General features: G+C 35.3%; 1 protein-coding gene across 1 annotated transcript in view; it reads left to right on the top strand.

Moving 5' to 3' along the window:
* Positions 1-13,310, top strand: part of RXFP1 (relaxin family peptide receptor 1) — a 68,656-nt gene extending 55,346 nt beyond the window's left edge. Inside the window, exons 12-17 of the mRNA XM_059374561.1 lie at positions 2,106-2,177; positions 3,033-3,104; positions 5,142-5,371; positions 7,136-7,546; positions 8,511-8,729; positions 10,664-13,310. Of these exons, the coding sequence (XP_059230544.1) occupies positions 2,106-2,177; positions 3,033-3,104; positions 5,142-5,371; positions 7,136-7,546; positions 8,511-8,729; positions 10,664-10,965 (1,306 nt within the window). The 3' untranslated portion in view covers positions 10,966-13,310. The remainder of the gene's footprint in view (positions 1-2,105; positions 2,178-3,032; positions 3,105-5,141; positions 5,372-7,135; positions 7,547-8,510; positions 8,730-10,663) is intronic.
* Positions 13,311-15,119: the final 1,809 nt, after the last annotated feature.

Raw genomic sequence — 15,119 nt, 5'->3', positions numbered from 1 at the left:
CTGTCTTTTTCCCTATTGAGTTGTTGCAGGACCATATACACAAGGGTTTATTCCTGTGCTGTCTATCCTATTCTACTGGTCTCTATACTCTTCTTTATAACAATACCACCCTGTTTTGATCACTGTGGCTTTGTACTAAGTTTTGAAATTGGGAAGTGTGAAGCCTCCAACTTTGTTCTTCTTTTTCAAAATTGTTTTAGCCATTCAAGCTCCCTTAGGATTCCAAGCAAATTTCAGAATGGACTTTTCTCTCTATGCCAAAAAATATTAGGATTATGATAAAGATTGCACAGAATCAGTGGGTCACTTTGGGGAGTACTGACATTTTTTTAAAACATGTATTTATTTATTTTAGAGAGAGAGCACAGGAGTGGAGGGGAGGGCAGAGGGAGAAGGAGAGAATCTTAACCAGACTCTGAGCTCACTATGGAGCCAGACACGGAGCTCGATCCCATAAGGCCAAGATCACACCCTGAGATCAAGACCTTAGCCAAAACCAAGAGTTGGATGCTTAATCAACAAACCAACTGTGCCATCCCGGTGGCCCAGGGAGTTTGACATCTTGACAACACTAAATCTTCTAATCCATAAACATACAACGTCTTTCCATTTAATGGTGTCTTTTTAAATTGCTTTTGGCAACATTTTCTTTTCAAACACAAGTCTTTCACTTCCTTGATTCTGTTGGTGCAATTGTAAATGGAATTATGTTTCGAATTTCCTTTTTTTTTTTTAAAGATTTTATTTATTTATTTGTCAGAGAGAGAGAGAGAGCGAACACAGGGAGACAGAGTGGCAGAGGGAGAAGCAGGCTCCCTACAGAACAAGGAGCCCGATGTGGGACTCGATCCCAGGATGCTGGGATCATGACCTGAGCCGAAGGCAGCCGCTCAACGAACTGAGCCACCCAGGCGTCCCTCGAATTTCCTTTTTTGCTTGTTCGTTGTTAGTGTATAAAAACACATTCGGTTTTTGTGTAGTGGTTTTATATCTGGCAACTTTGCTGCATTGAGTTGTAAGTTCTAACAGCTTTGTGTGTGTGTGTAAGTGAGAGAGAGAGAGAGAGAGAAATCTTTAGGGTTTTCTACACATAGTATCATGTCATATGTGAACAAAGATAATTTTACTTCTCCCTTTCTAATTTGAATGCCTTTTTTTTTTTCCTGGCCTAATTACTCTGGCTAGACTTCCAGTACTATGTTGAAAGAAGCAAAAGAGGTCCTCCTGGTCTTGTTACTGACTTGGGAGGAAAAGCTTTTAGTCTTTCACCATTGAGGCTGATGTTAGTTGTGTGCTTTCTGTATATGGCTTGTGTTATGTTCAGATAGCTTCCTTCTAGCCTTAGACTGTTAAGTCCACTTTGTTTCTTTAATACACCTGAACTTTCCTTTTCATTCTTCCTCTCTTTCCTTCTACAATCACTACCTCCCAGAAGATCTCCCACTTAACTAAAAATCTATCCTGGAATAAGTTTCTCAAATAGAATTTGCCTTGAGAAGCTCCCTTTAATCAATGATTCTTTTCTCAAGGTGTTGTTTGTTTGTTTGTTAACAAAGACTCAGAAAATTTTTCCATCAAAATTGAGCTGCACTGTCTCTCTGATCGCTCTTTCTTTGTTCCCAGCTATATAGCCTTTTGCTTTCCATTTCACACCTCACAAATCATCAGCACAAATGTCACTCTTTGGCATAAGATTTTTTGTAAAAACCATTCAGTATGATTCCATTAATTCAAATTTGACAAAAGAGACGGTTTTTCACTCAACTCAATGAGATCCTAGGCAAAAGGTGAGGTATGTGTGGTTTCTTGTCGAGACCTCTACTGCTTCCGTGGTAGAGCCATTTCTTGACAAGTCCACTTTTGTTCTTATATTGTCTTAGTTCCCCCATCACTAACAAAATCATAGTGCTAATTAAAAGCCAGGCACAATTCTAGGTGTTTTATCTCCATTAATTCATTTAAATATTTAATGAACTCTGTAAGGCAAGTGCTATTTCTATACTTTTTTGTTAATGTTTAAAAGTAATCCAGTCAACAGATACACTTTCTCTTAAGAAGTTTCTAGAAATGACCTATTGCTGCCTTTTTTTTTTTTTTTTAAACAGGAATCTTTCCTACAACCCAATCCAGAAAATCCAAGCAGATCAATTTGATTATCTTGTAAAACTCAAGTCTCTGTAAGTATATACCTATGGGGATAATTTTATGATGAAATTGTTATTTATACACTAATAGCTAATAAAGTCTATAATATTAGATTTGTAGAATCTTTCAAATCAGAAGCTTTATTCCCAGGATATGAGTTAAACACTGCAGAACCATATGGGTGCTCACTAGACTATAAACAGGTAGTTTTACCTTACATATTTATAAACTAAAAATCAGGTAATGATTTTATATTTTTCTATAATCACCAGGAGATTATATTGGATTGTTTGCTTTGATTCTCTGAAGGCAAGTCTGCATATTCATTTCTCCATTGTACTGGTATCTAAAAATTTATTATAGTCACTTTTATCCCAAAGATGCAATATTCTGGATTATGTAAATCATTACTCACACCACACACACACACACACATACACACACACACATACACATCTGTTATGGTCTAAGAATTGCCTTTAAAAGATAAGTTCAGTTCATTTAGTTTAAATGTACCCTCAGTAAAATGACATCTTATTAGAAAAATATATTATTTTAAAATTATTAGAAAAATTTCAAATCTCTCTGCTTTTGTAATATTGTCTGAAAGATAATGTGCGTTCATTTATTCCACAAACCCTTATTGAGAAGTTACTATGCACAAAGCATAGGTTATGATCTATAAGGATCAAAAAAATTCAAATAGAGGAGATATTTGTGTATAAATGCCAGAATCAAAAAGGAGTTGGGAAGTAAGTGCATAGGGCAGGCTGAGTATGAATGTTTGGTTCACAATCAGTGTTAACAGACAGCATTTTGTCACAAAAACTCATTTTATTATATTCTTGTAATATATGTTATTTTGATGAATAATTTGATATTTTTAGCAGCCTAGAAGGAATTGAAATTTCAAATATCCAACAAAGGATGTTTAGACCTCTACTGAATCTCTCTCACATGTAAGCAGATGTTTTTCTTGTTTTTCACCCTGATTTCCATCTTTTATGTTTCCTCATGCACTGTGCTAATACATCCATACCCAAAGCATCCAATCTAGCAAATTTTCTGCTGACTCATTTGTCTAATTTATTATTCCTAAAGTGTTGTTATTGGGTGGGATGATTTTTAGCGCCCCAAGGTCTAGTAGAATCAAAGGTGATTTTTTAAATGTCAGAGAACATGAGGGTGGAGGGAAGGCCCTCAGTCATATAAGCTCTCCTTAGCACTGATACCATTCATACATAGGGATGTTTGCCTGATGAGCTAGTAATTTGCACACATGGTATAAGTGCTACCAGATGAATAAATAGGAACTTATATAAACCACACAAAATAACTGTAAATAATTAATTGCTGTAAATGGAGGAAAGCATGGAGAAATACTCCTTAGTAAAAAATGCCACCAATGGCAGGACATGATTGAAGCAAATGAGTATGGATAAAATGGCAAACTTTAAAAATCTTTTTTTTTTTCATTTATTTTTTATTTATTTTAAGCATAACAGTATTCATTCATTATTTTTTCACCACACCCAGTGCTCCATGCAATCCGTGCCCTCTATAATACCCACCACCTGGTACCCCAACCTCCCACCCCCCGCCACTTCAAACCCCTCAGATTGTTTTTCAGAGTCCTTAGTCTCTCATGATTCACCTCCCCTTCCAATTTCCCCCAATTCCCTTCTCCTCTCTAACTCCCCATGAAAATCTTTTATTCAAACAGTGTGTATTATGGTGCCATTGATTCTTTGCTTTGGAAACATCTTTCTTTAATTGAGGGCAGTCTTACAGCAGATGTTAGGTTGATCTCAATGCAGGCTAATTAAGTCCCAGCAATTTAGAAAGTGTCATGTCCGCCAACACCCCTCTATAATTTTGATTATATTTTAAGTCTAATGCAGGACATTCTTTTTGTTTTCCATAACTCTTCAGAGAGGATGCTTATAAAATTTTCTTTGATTGCACACAACATAAAGCACTCAGACAAATGTAAGCCAAATACAGTTTATTGGGAGAAAATGGTTAGCTCATAAAACCCAAGAAACAACTCAAGGAACAGACTTGAATTGGGCAGAAACCATATCAGATCTAAGGGATTCGGGCAGCAAGAGTTAAACAACAGGACGATATACTGTAATTGTCAAGCTTTTATCTTGTGTTATTACTACAGCTCTCTAAACTATAAAGATCATTTATATTTTTTGCCAGAATACATGGCTTTAGAGGAAAATACATCTAATTTGAACTTCAATTTCTACATTTATTAGAAAATTTTGTAGTAAATAATTTGCCTTCACTGAAGATTCATCTCTTCCTATGGTGGTACTGTTACGTAATGCATGGAGTTTACTTGAGAATTGATTCCTGATACCGAGAAGATGATCAGTCAATGATGTAGGTGTTGCTGGTAATACAGTAGCAATTACTGATTATCTGGGTAGTGTCTGTATCAATAAAACAGGTCTCTCTATTGATGAAAAAATTAACTCAACAAATATTTATTCAACACCTTATTATGTACCAAAATCTGGTCGAGAGTTAAGCATGTGAACAGGCAGTTACAGCTCACATAATGACTTCTGTAGTAGAAAAGCCATGGAAGTCAGAGAAGAAAACATTTGGCTCTCTCCTCCCCTGAGGGCTGAGAAGCAGGATTAGTTGGAGCAACAAGAGGAGCACGTAAACACTAAAAATCCAATAAAAGTTTCCTTAGATGGATTAATTCTCTCGATCTCATGCTGATGGTTTATTTATGTTTCAAGGCATGTCTTGAAATTCGTGGTGCCTATTTGCTGCTCTAACCCATGCATTCTTTTGCAGTGAAATCAAGTTCACAAGAATTAAAATTTCAACCTTTAGTATCTTTTGTGTTTTACCTTACTGTGAGCCTCATATTATGTTTTCTTCCTCCTGATAAGATGTAGAAAAGAAATACAAATGTACTGTGACACTGAATTAAATTTGAAATCTTATTTTACTTTCTCTTTGTGCATCAGATATTTTAAGAAATTCCAGTACTGTGGGTTTGCACCCCATGTTCGCAGCTGCAAACCAAACACTGATGGGATCTCATCTCTAGAAAACCTCTTGGCAAACATTATTCAAAGAGTGTTTGTCTGGGTTGTATCTGCAGTGACATGCTTTGGCAACATCTTTGTCATCTGTATGAGACCTTATATCAGGTCTGAGAACAAGCTACATGCCATGTCAATCATTTCTCTCTGCTGTGAGTATTTCCTGATTGAAGAGGAATTATAGTTTTGAAATACAGGAGAGCACTGCTATTAGAAAATAAGGAAACAGAGTGGTAGAAATATGAGATTTTACATTTTCCTCTTTTTTGCTTCTACGTTGTTTTCATATTCACTGTAATGAAAATCAAATGACTGGTGAGAAGAAAATAAGTTTTTAAAACAGGAAAATTCAGCTACCTTACACAGGTTAATGAAGCTCTTGTTTATTAGCTTTGTCTTGTAAAGAAGCTCTCCATTAGTTTTCTTCTCTGAAGGCATGTTTTGTTAAAGCCTGTAAACTCTTTTACTATGAATAAAATGACAATCTTTCACAGTCACATTTTTATATCCAGGGTTGTATTTACTTTTTTGTTTGCATCTCTGGATCCTAGGTATTGACTTACCTGATAGCTGGGTTCCTGGTCTCTGAGCTATGAAAATCTCTTCCATTCGTAATTTGAGATATTTGAATTAAAAAAATGTTTTTGGTAGTATTAAAATTTTTAAGTTTTTGAAATGTGATTGCAGAGTACTGTGTTAAATGAGGACTACCAAGAAAAAAAAGTAAGAAACCAGTGGTCAGGCTGTTTACAGTGTGGGTCACATGGCCTGTAATGTAGCCATACTTTCTCCAGCGAGTATCAATCTACACGATGTTTTGCTTTATGTTTACATGCCCAGGCTCATTCAAAGTCTATTGTCTTATTATTTTATTCATTGCAAGCTACCTAGGAAATAGAAGTCAGAAACTGGTTACTAATTCATATTGTTAATTACAAAATTTTGAGTATGCTCAATTGCTCTGGGGAAGGCTAGAGTATAACTTCAATGTTCAAGGATTAGGACCAGCCTCATCATTTATACAGTGATGTGATTTCAGAAACCTTGTGTAGAATCCCTGTGTAGTAAAAAAAAAAAAAAAAAACTCACCTACTCTTGGATATGAAATATATGCTTAAAAAGCAAAATCACCAAATAGGGCATCACACTGACAACTGATTCTGGGGATGGGAGAGCCTAAAATGAGACAATGAAAGATGTAAAAATAGGAAGAGAGAATCAGAGAGAACAGATTTGCTTAGACCAGCTCTGGGTAAATAACTCAAGCCCTTCAAAATTATACTGACTATAGAGCACTTATTTTTTGGTTAAGATTTATATGAGAGAAAGAGAGAGAGAGCACAAGCAGGGGGAGCGATGGGGGAGAGGGAGAAGTAGGCTCCCCAGTGAGCAAGGAGCCCCATGTGGTGCTCCATCTTATGACCCAGGGCAGAGTGGCAGGCAGAGGGAGAAGCAGTCTCCTCGCTGAGCAAGGAGCCCAACCCCAGGCTCAGTCCCAGGATCCCGGGATCATGACCTGAGCCGAAGGCAGATGCCTAGCTGACTGAGCTACCTAGGTGCCCCTCAACATAATTACATTTTATCCATTTACTCAACGCCTCTAGGTAACGAGACCAGAATGGAAAACAAAATAGACAAATCCCTACTCAAACAGACCTGAAAATTAAAAAAAAAAAAAAAAAAAAGAGGGCATGATTATGTAATTAGCTATAGAGGGTGCTGTAAGAGTGGTTATTGAAGAGAGCTGCTGAAGAGGTCCTTACCCATAAACAAATAAAAAGTAGAATAAAAAGTACCTCCTCCCAAGTGGAAGTAAATGAGATATTTTTTGCTCATACTGAAAATACTACCACTTATTGTTAATTCCATTATACCTATTTAAGTCTCTAAATTTGCAACATCTCCTGGTCCTATAGGTGCTGACTGCCTCATGGGAATATATCTGTTTCTAATTGGAGCCTTTGACCTCAAGTTCCGTGGAGAATACAACAAGCACGCACAGCTGTGGATGGAGAGTATTCACTGTCAGCTTGTGGGATCTTTGGCCATTCTGTCCACTGAAGTATCAGTGTTACTTCTAACATTTCTGACCCTGGAAAAATATATCTGCATTGTCTATCCTTTTAGGTGTTTAAGACCTAGAAAATGCAGAACAATTACAGTTCTGATTCTCATTTGGATTACTGGGTTTATAGTGGCTCTCATTCCATTGACCGATAAGGAATTTTTCAAAAACTACTATGGCACCAATGGAGTGTGTTTCCCTCTTCATTCAGAAGATACTGGAAGTACTGGAGCCCAGATTTATTCAGTGACAATTTTTCTTGGTGAGAAACTCTGTATTATAAACCCTTTTATTCAATTACTAGAATAAATCAAAATGTCAATCTCATTATTTCTTCCAATGTTTATAAATTTTTATTTCAGATCTTTTTTTTTTTTTTAAGATTTTATTTATTTGTCAGAGAGAGTGCATGCAAAGCAGGGAAAGTGGCAGGCAGAGCAGGCAGAGGGAGAGAAGCAGGTTCCCTGCCAAGCAAGGAGCCAGATGTGGGACTCAATCCTAGGACACTGGGATCATGACCTGAGCTGAACGCAGACACAGCCGACTGAGGCACCCAGGCTCCTTTTTTTTTATTTCGTATCTTCTAACCAGTTTTTCACATTGACATCAGGGATGGATTCTGTCAGAAAAACCCTAAGGGTCCCCCCCCCCATGAATTACCACTTTATCATATAAATTCCAATATGCTCCTTAATGACAAAATGGTAAATACTTGTATTTCATGCAGTCACCCTAATAATACTAAATAAAACATATTTTAACTCTTTGCACTTATAATATGAACAAACTGAAAATAGCCACATAAGTCTTTGCCTTGAAAATAGACATACAAGAGTTTTTTTCTTGTAAAGAATATTCTCAGAGGGAGGCTAAAGAAAAAATATATATATTATAAAATATATATTTTATATATAAATATATACATAGTCTCAAAGAATCACTTAAACTAATTGAATTATTTTTAAAAACTATAATGATTAAAAGACCCAGGATATTCGCTGAATCACTATAATCTCATTTTAATATGCCATTTTTAAAATTAAAATTCCCTCATTCCTCATCAGTACAACATTACTTCCATTTTTTGAAAAATTCATTTTTGTGTACTTAAGTGATTCATATGAAAAAATAAAAAACATGTTCATGTTCAAACAGCTAAGAGTATGTATGTTTGTTTTGAAAGTCTGCTCATACACATCAGTAATAATCTTTGTGTTCTAAAACAGGTGTTAACCTGGCGGCGTTTATCATCATAGTTTTTTCCTATGGAAGCATGTTTTACAGCGTGCATCAAAGTGCCATAACAGCAACCGAAATACGGAATCAAGTTAAAAAAGAGATGATCCTTGCCAAACGTTTTTTCTTTATTGTATTTACTGATGCATTATGCTGGATACCCATTTTTGTACTGAAATTTCTTTCATTACTTCAGGTAGAAATACCAGGTACAACTTTTTTTTTCTTTTTGTAAAAAATTAATAAATCTGTCTCTGCAGTGTTCCTCTAAGAAGGAAAATTAAGATTCTTAACACCAACTCATTTTAAGAATTTTAAGTCAGAGTTGTATGCACTTCAGGCTCTGTTCATCAATCGAAAGTTTACTGGGAGGCAGCTGTTCAGTTATTTCTGTAAATGCCTGAAACACAATTTTTGAAATTACCATTGGAACAAAGTAATGACTCAAATAAATAACATTCTATGTTTTGTAATTCTGATAATGCCATGCTTAAGAAAACCAAAAACCAAACAGGTAAAAATGATTATGAAATATTTACTTCATTTTTTTCTTTTTTTTAAACTTCATTTTCTTTTGAGAACATAAGACAGTTTTCTTCCCAGAATACAGAGCAATTTAGAGAACATTATCCCAGAGTGTGAGAGATGATTGAAGATGCATTCCTAGTATTTAAAAATACTGTAAATCATGCTCATTAGAATAGCTACTATCAAAAACAGAGAAAATACCACAAATCGGTGAGGATCTGGAGAAATTGGAGCTCTTGTGTATTACTGGCAGGAGTGTAAAATAGCACAGCTGCTATATTGAACAGCATAGTGGTTCCTCAAAAAATTAAACAAAGAAATACCATATGACCCGGCAATTCCAATTCTGGGAATTGAAGTAATTAAAAGCAAGAACTCAAACAGACATTGGTACACTCATGTTCATAGCAGCATTATTCATGATAGCCAAAAGCTGGAAGTAATACAAGTGTCCATCAATGGACGCATGGATAAATAAAGTGTATTGCACACACACAATGGATTATTACTCAGCCTTATAAAGGGAGGAAATTCTGAAGCATGGTAAGACATGAATGGACCTTGAAGACTTCATGCTAAGTGCAATAAGCTAATCATCAAAGGAAAATATTGTATGATTCCACTGTACTAACTACATACACTGTATGACTACTCTAGTAGTCGAATTCATAGAGACAGAAAGTTTGTGAGTGTGTCATCAGGGGTTGGGAGGAGAAGCAGATGACAAGTTACTGTTTAAAAGGTATGTAGTTTCCACCGGGCAGGATGAAAAAGTTCTGGTGGTGGATGGTGGTGATGATTGCACAACTCTATGAGTGTACTTACTGCCACTGATCAGCACACTTAAAAATGATGAAAATGGTAAATTTTATGTTATGTATATTTTACCACAATAAAAAGATGTACAAAATGCTATTAATTGTGAGTGCAGTATATAGTCACATTTTTAAAAATTATAAATATACAATTTTAATTTTGTTTTATCCCATGGTTGGTGATAATAGTATCTTACATTTTATAAGCAACAAAGAGAGAAAAGAGCATCAATTAAATTATAAGAACAAATCTGAGTTATTGGTAGTTACCTCTGTACTACAGTAATTTTTAAGATAAGTTTAGCCAGCAATGTTTTTACCGAAATAAACATCTAGTCAAAAGCCTAAAAATGCATACCTATGTTTAAAACCAAAGAAATAGCAGAAAAGAAATCTATATATTTTGATAAATACTTGTATGTACTGCCCAGCAATTAAAATATTATAAAAGGTGTGATTTGAATGCTAAATGATACTGTTTTTCCTAAAATGAAATCATATCACAATAATATGTAATCACTTGGTGGAAAATGTTTCTACCTAATCGAATACATTAATTGATTATTCAAGAAAAGCTACTTAGAGAAGAACCCTGTTTTTTTGCAGCACCAGCACTCCCCTCAAACACTGGCACCCTGGAAAGACATCCTGGAAACACATTAGACTTGGTATTTAATTGTGTGACATCAAAGGGAAGACATTAAGACTCAAAAAGGGGTTGGGGGGGAAACAAGGGAAAGGGATTTCTATACCTTGTAAACATCCATGAACACTGAAACTACTGCATTTTTCTCTTCTAGGTACCATAACCTCTTGGGTAGTGATCTTTATTCTGCCTATCAACAGTGCTTTGAACCCAATTCTGTATACTCTGACCACAAGACCATTCAAAGAAATGATCCATCAGTTTTGGTATAACTACAGACAAAGAAAATCTGTTGACAGCAAAGGAAGTCAGAAAACATATGCTCCGTCGTTCATCTGGGTAGAAATGTGGCCACTGCAGGAGATGCCGCCTGAGTTAATAAAGCCAGCTCTTTTCACAGACCCCTGTGAACTGTCACTAATTTCTCAATCAACTAGACTCAATTCCTATTCATAACTGACTCTGAAAACCATTGCTACACGGGGAATCTTGTGGGATGTTCATGAAGGATTCATTAGTATAAAGTGAATGCCACAAAATTAATAATTTATAATGGCTAAGATAAAGCCATTACAAGGACATGAGGTTGTTTGGGAAAAAAATCAAAGTGATGGGGGCCAATATAAAGGGAAATAAATTGTGTCAATAATATGTATATACTAGTACATATTTTGCATAGGAAATTAAGAGAAATCTACTTCAGAAAGATTTATTCATTCTTTTGCCATTTATTGAGGACCCATTATGCACGTAACACTGCAGTAAATTTCTGGAAGTGTACAGTATAGAACCTTTTCAATTTACAATGTTAAATTATGTGTAGCTACAACAGAATATACAAAGGGCCATCTGCAGTACTTAGTTTAAGGTAGAGCTTTGTCATGCACATCAACAAACATAAAAATCATAAACACTTGTAAATAAAGGTTTAAGGTTTTGGAATACTAATATAATGAAAAATGAGGAATGAAAAAATGTCTGATTGTTTGCAAAATAGATACTTGTTTTAAGAATTCCTCTTACCTTTCTTGAAGTCCCTGCCTATTTGAGAGGTAATACACAAAATTACTCTGAAAAAAGATGTTCGGATATAAACTCAAAATAGCACTTCTCCATATATCCTCACATTTACTGTCAACTGATTTTCAGCAGAGATACCAAAACAATCAATTGAAGAAAGAAGTGTGTCTTCAACAAATGATGCTGGGACAACTGGATATTCACATGCAAAAGATTGAAGTTGGACCCTACCTTACACCATTTACAAAAACTAACTCAAAATTAATCAACAACCTAAATATAAGGCATAAACCTCTTAGAAGAAAACATTTGGGTTAATCTTCAAAATCTTGGATTTAGCAATGGCTCCTAAGATGTGACAACAAAAGCATAAGTAACAAAAGGAAAAAAATCAATAAATTGGACTTCATTTAAATTAAAAACTTTGTGCACCAGAGAATGTTATCAAGAAAGTAAAAAGACAGGGCACCTAACTGGCTCAGTAGGTGGACTGTGTGACTCTTGATCTTGGGGTTATAAGTCCAAGCCCCACGTTGGGTACAGAGAATTACTTAAAATCTTTTTTAAAAAAGAGGTAAAAAGACAATCTACATAATGGAAGAAAAAATTTGCAAATCATATATCTGAGAAAGAGTTAATACCCAGAATATATAAAGAATTCCTACAAATCAACAAGATAAACAATCCAATTTAAGTGGGCAAAGGACTTAGAAAGACATTTCTACAAACAAGATACACAAGTGGCCAATAAACACTTGAAAAGTTGCTCAACATCAGTAATCATTAGAAAAATGAAAACTGAATCTGCAATGGGATAGATTACACTTTACACATACTAGAAAGGCTGTAATTAAAATAGCAACAACAAAAAAAGTATTGACCAGGATGTGGAGATTGAAACCCTTCTGCATTGCTCATTGGAATGTAAAATGATGCAGCTACTATAGAAAACAATTCGGTTGTTCTTCAAAAGCTGATCATAGAATTACCATGTGATCCAGCAGTTTCACCCTGGGTTAAACCCAAAAGAATAGAAGACAAAACTCAAACAGTTACCTGTATGCAAACGCTCATTGTGTCAGTTATTTACAGTAGATGAAAGATGGAAACAACCCAAGTGCACATCAACTAATAACTAATAATAACAAAGTGTGGTATATGCATACAATGGAGTATTATTCAGCCATTTATAAGAAAGAAGTTCTGACATATCATCTACAACATGATGCGTATGAAAGAAGCTAGACACAAAAGGACAAATACTGTATGTTTCCACTTCTAAGTAAACTGCCTGAATATGCTAAGCCGTTGAATTGTACACTTTCAATGGATGGATTTTATGGTGTGTGAATTAGATCTCAAAAAAGCAGTTAAGAGGGAAAAGGAAGGAAGAAAGCTAGAATGCACCGATTCAGGAAGTTAAGGAAGGAAGGGTCTGCATGTACATGTTTTACTTCAAAGAGGAAGTAGTTGTTATCAAGAGTTGGACTTACCTTCCTTTTGCATGGCCAGCCAGTTCACGAGATATTAACTTTTCAGCTAGTTATTGTTCTGGTCTCTGACCTATTGGAATTTTTTGCTCTCATAATTTGAAATCTTTAAATAGGAATAAAATGTTTTCAGGTACTTTTAAATACACCAAAAATATTTGAAACATGAAAATACTGGAATCAAAAATATATTTATTGAATAAAAAATTGTATATATTTCTTTTGAAAGCAAATTGCCTACAGTTTAATTCTATTAAAAATGTAGATTATGTTGAGTCCTTTCTGTTCTTACTTGTAATAATACCAATAAATTTTCTACATGAGGGCTATGGTTATCATTTCAACAAAAAAGTCAGAGAATAATAGAAAGCTATAGTTCTGCTTATAATATTCAATTCTCAAGGACCTGGGTGGTTCAGTCAGTTGGGCATCTGACTCTTGGGTTTTAGTTCAGGTGGTATTCTCAACATTATGAGATCGAGCCCCACCTGAGGCTCTGCACTCAGCTCGGAGTCTGCTTGGGACTTTCTCTCCTTCTCCTCACTGCCCCCTCCACATCTATCTCTCTCTCTCTAAAGTAAATAAATAAATCTTCTTAAAAATATATTCAATTCTCTAAGTACTCAGACTATACAATTTTTTTAAAGCCTACAAAAATGAAAATACATTGGAATTCTCTTATAAATTATTTTGGGATTATTATTCTTTTTTTTTTTTAAGAATTTATTTATTTATGACAGAGAGAGAGATCACAAGTAGGCAGAGAGGCAGGGCTGAGCAGAGAGCCCAATGCAGGGCTCCATCTTAGGACCCTGAGATAATGACCTGAGCCAAAGGCAGAGGCTTAACCCACTAAGCCACCCAGGTGCCCTATTTATTATTCTTAAGAAGTCTTATTACTAGTAAATAATAGAATAGGAAAAATATTTTTCTTTTTTTTAAAGATGTTATTTGAGAGAGAGTGCAAACATGCATGCTTGCTCACAAATTGGGTTAGGGAGCATGGCTCAGCAGAAGGGGAGGGAAAAGGATAGGAACAAGCAGACTCTCTGCTGAGTGGGGGGGACCCTACCTGGGGTTCAACCCAGAGATCATGACCTGAGCTGAAACCAAGAGTCAGACACTCAACCAACTGAGCTACCCCAAAAATTATTTTTCTAAAAAAGAATTTCTGCAAAAGAAAAAAGCAGGGGCACTTGGGTGGCTCAGTCAGTTAAGTGTCTTACTCTTGATTTCAGCTCAGGTCATGATCTCAGGGTCATGATCTCAGGGTTGTGAGATCCAGCCCAGATCAAGTCTATATGGAACTCCATGCTGGGCATGGAGTCAGCTTAAGATTTTCTCTCTCCCTCTTGCTCCGCTCCTCTCTCTACCTCCACATGTTCTCTCCCCCTGACCCAAAAAAAGAAAGAAAAGAAAAAAACGATAATCATGAAGACTACATAAAATGTAATCCTACAAAAATTATAATTGTAACCTATGTTTATGGGTCATAGAAATGCAGTGAATTTACAAAATATACACCTCAAACTACTTTTTAGCATTTAAAATATTTTCAAATAATTTTCTATAGACAACTTGATTTGTCTACTCAGTCTACTTACTTCTTCCATCTTTCCGCCTGCCCAAATAGAGTAACTTCCACTTAATGTAATTTGGTAAGTAATTACTAGCATACTGTGTAACTATTTCCTACTAACTTTCAATGGAAGTTACATTAGAAGCACTAAATTAATGCAGATACAAGTCATGGTTTTCTCTTTTACAAAAATAACTTTAGTTCAAAACTCATGGACTAAGCTCTAGGTCAAATCAATCCTCTAAGTTAAACTAAAGTGTTTTAAAATGTAAAAATAAATATCAGAAAGACCTCAACTTTTTTTTTCTATTTTTAGTTTAAGGGCTCCTATTACATCCAGCTAATACATAATCTCTCACAAGGAAATTACTTATTTACTGCCTTTTAGCAATTTAGACACTGCTAAATTGAAGGAAAACAACAAATGGGAAGGGATATATGCAGCCAGAATGGTGAGGTCCATGCATTTCATTGCTTAATAAACTAAGTAGTAAATGAATTGATTAATTCAGTGTGATGGA

The sequence above is a fragment of the Mustela nigripes genome, chromosome 1 (assembly GCF_022355385.1).
Source record: "Mustela nigripes isolate SB6536 chromosome 1, MUSNIG.SB6536, whole genome shotgun sequence".
Lineage (NCBI taxonomy): Eukaryota > Metazoa > Chordata > Mammalia > Carnivora > Mustelidae > Mustela > Mustela nigripes.
This window is presented reverse-complemented; position numbering and strand designations above follow the sequence as displayed.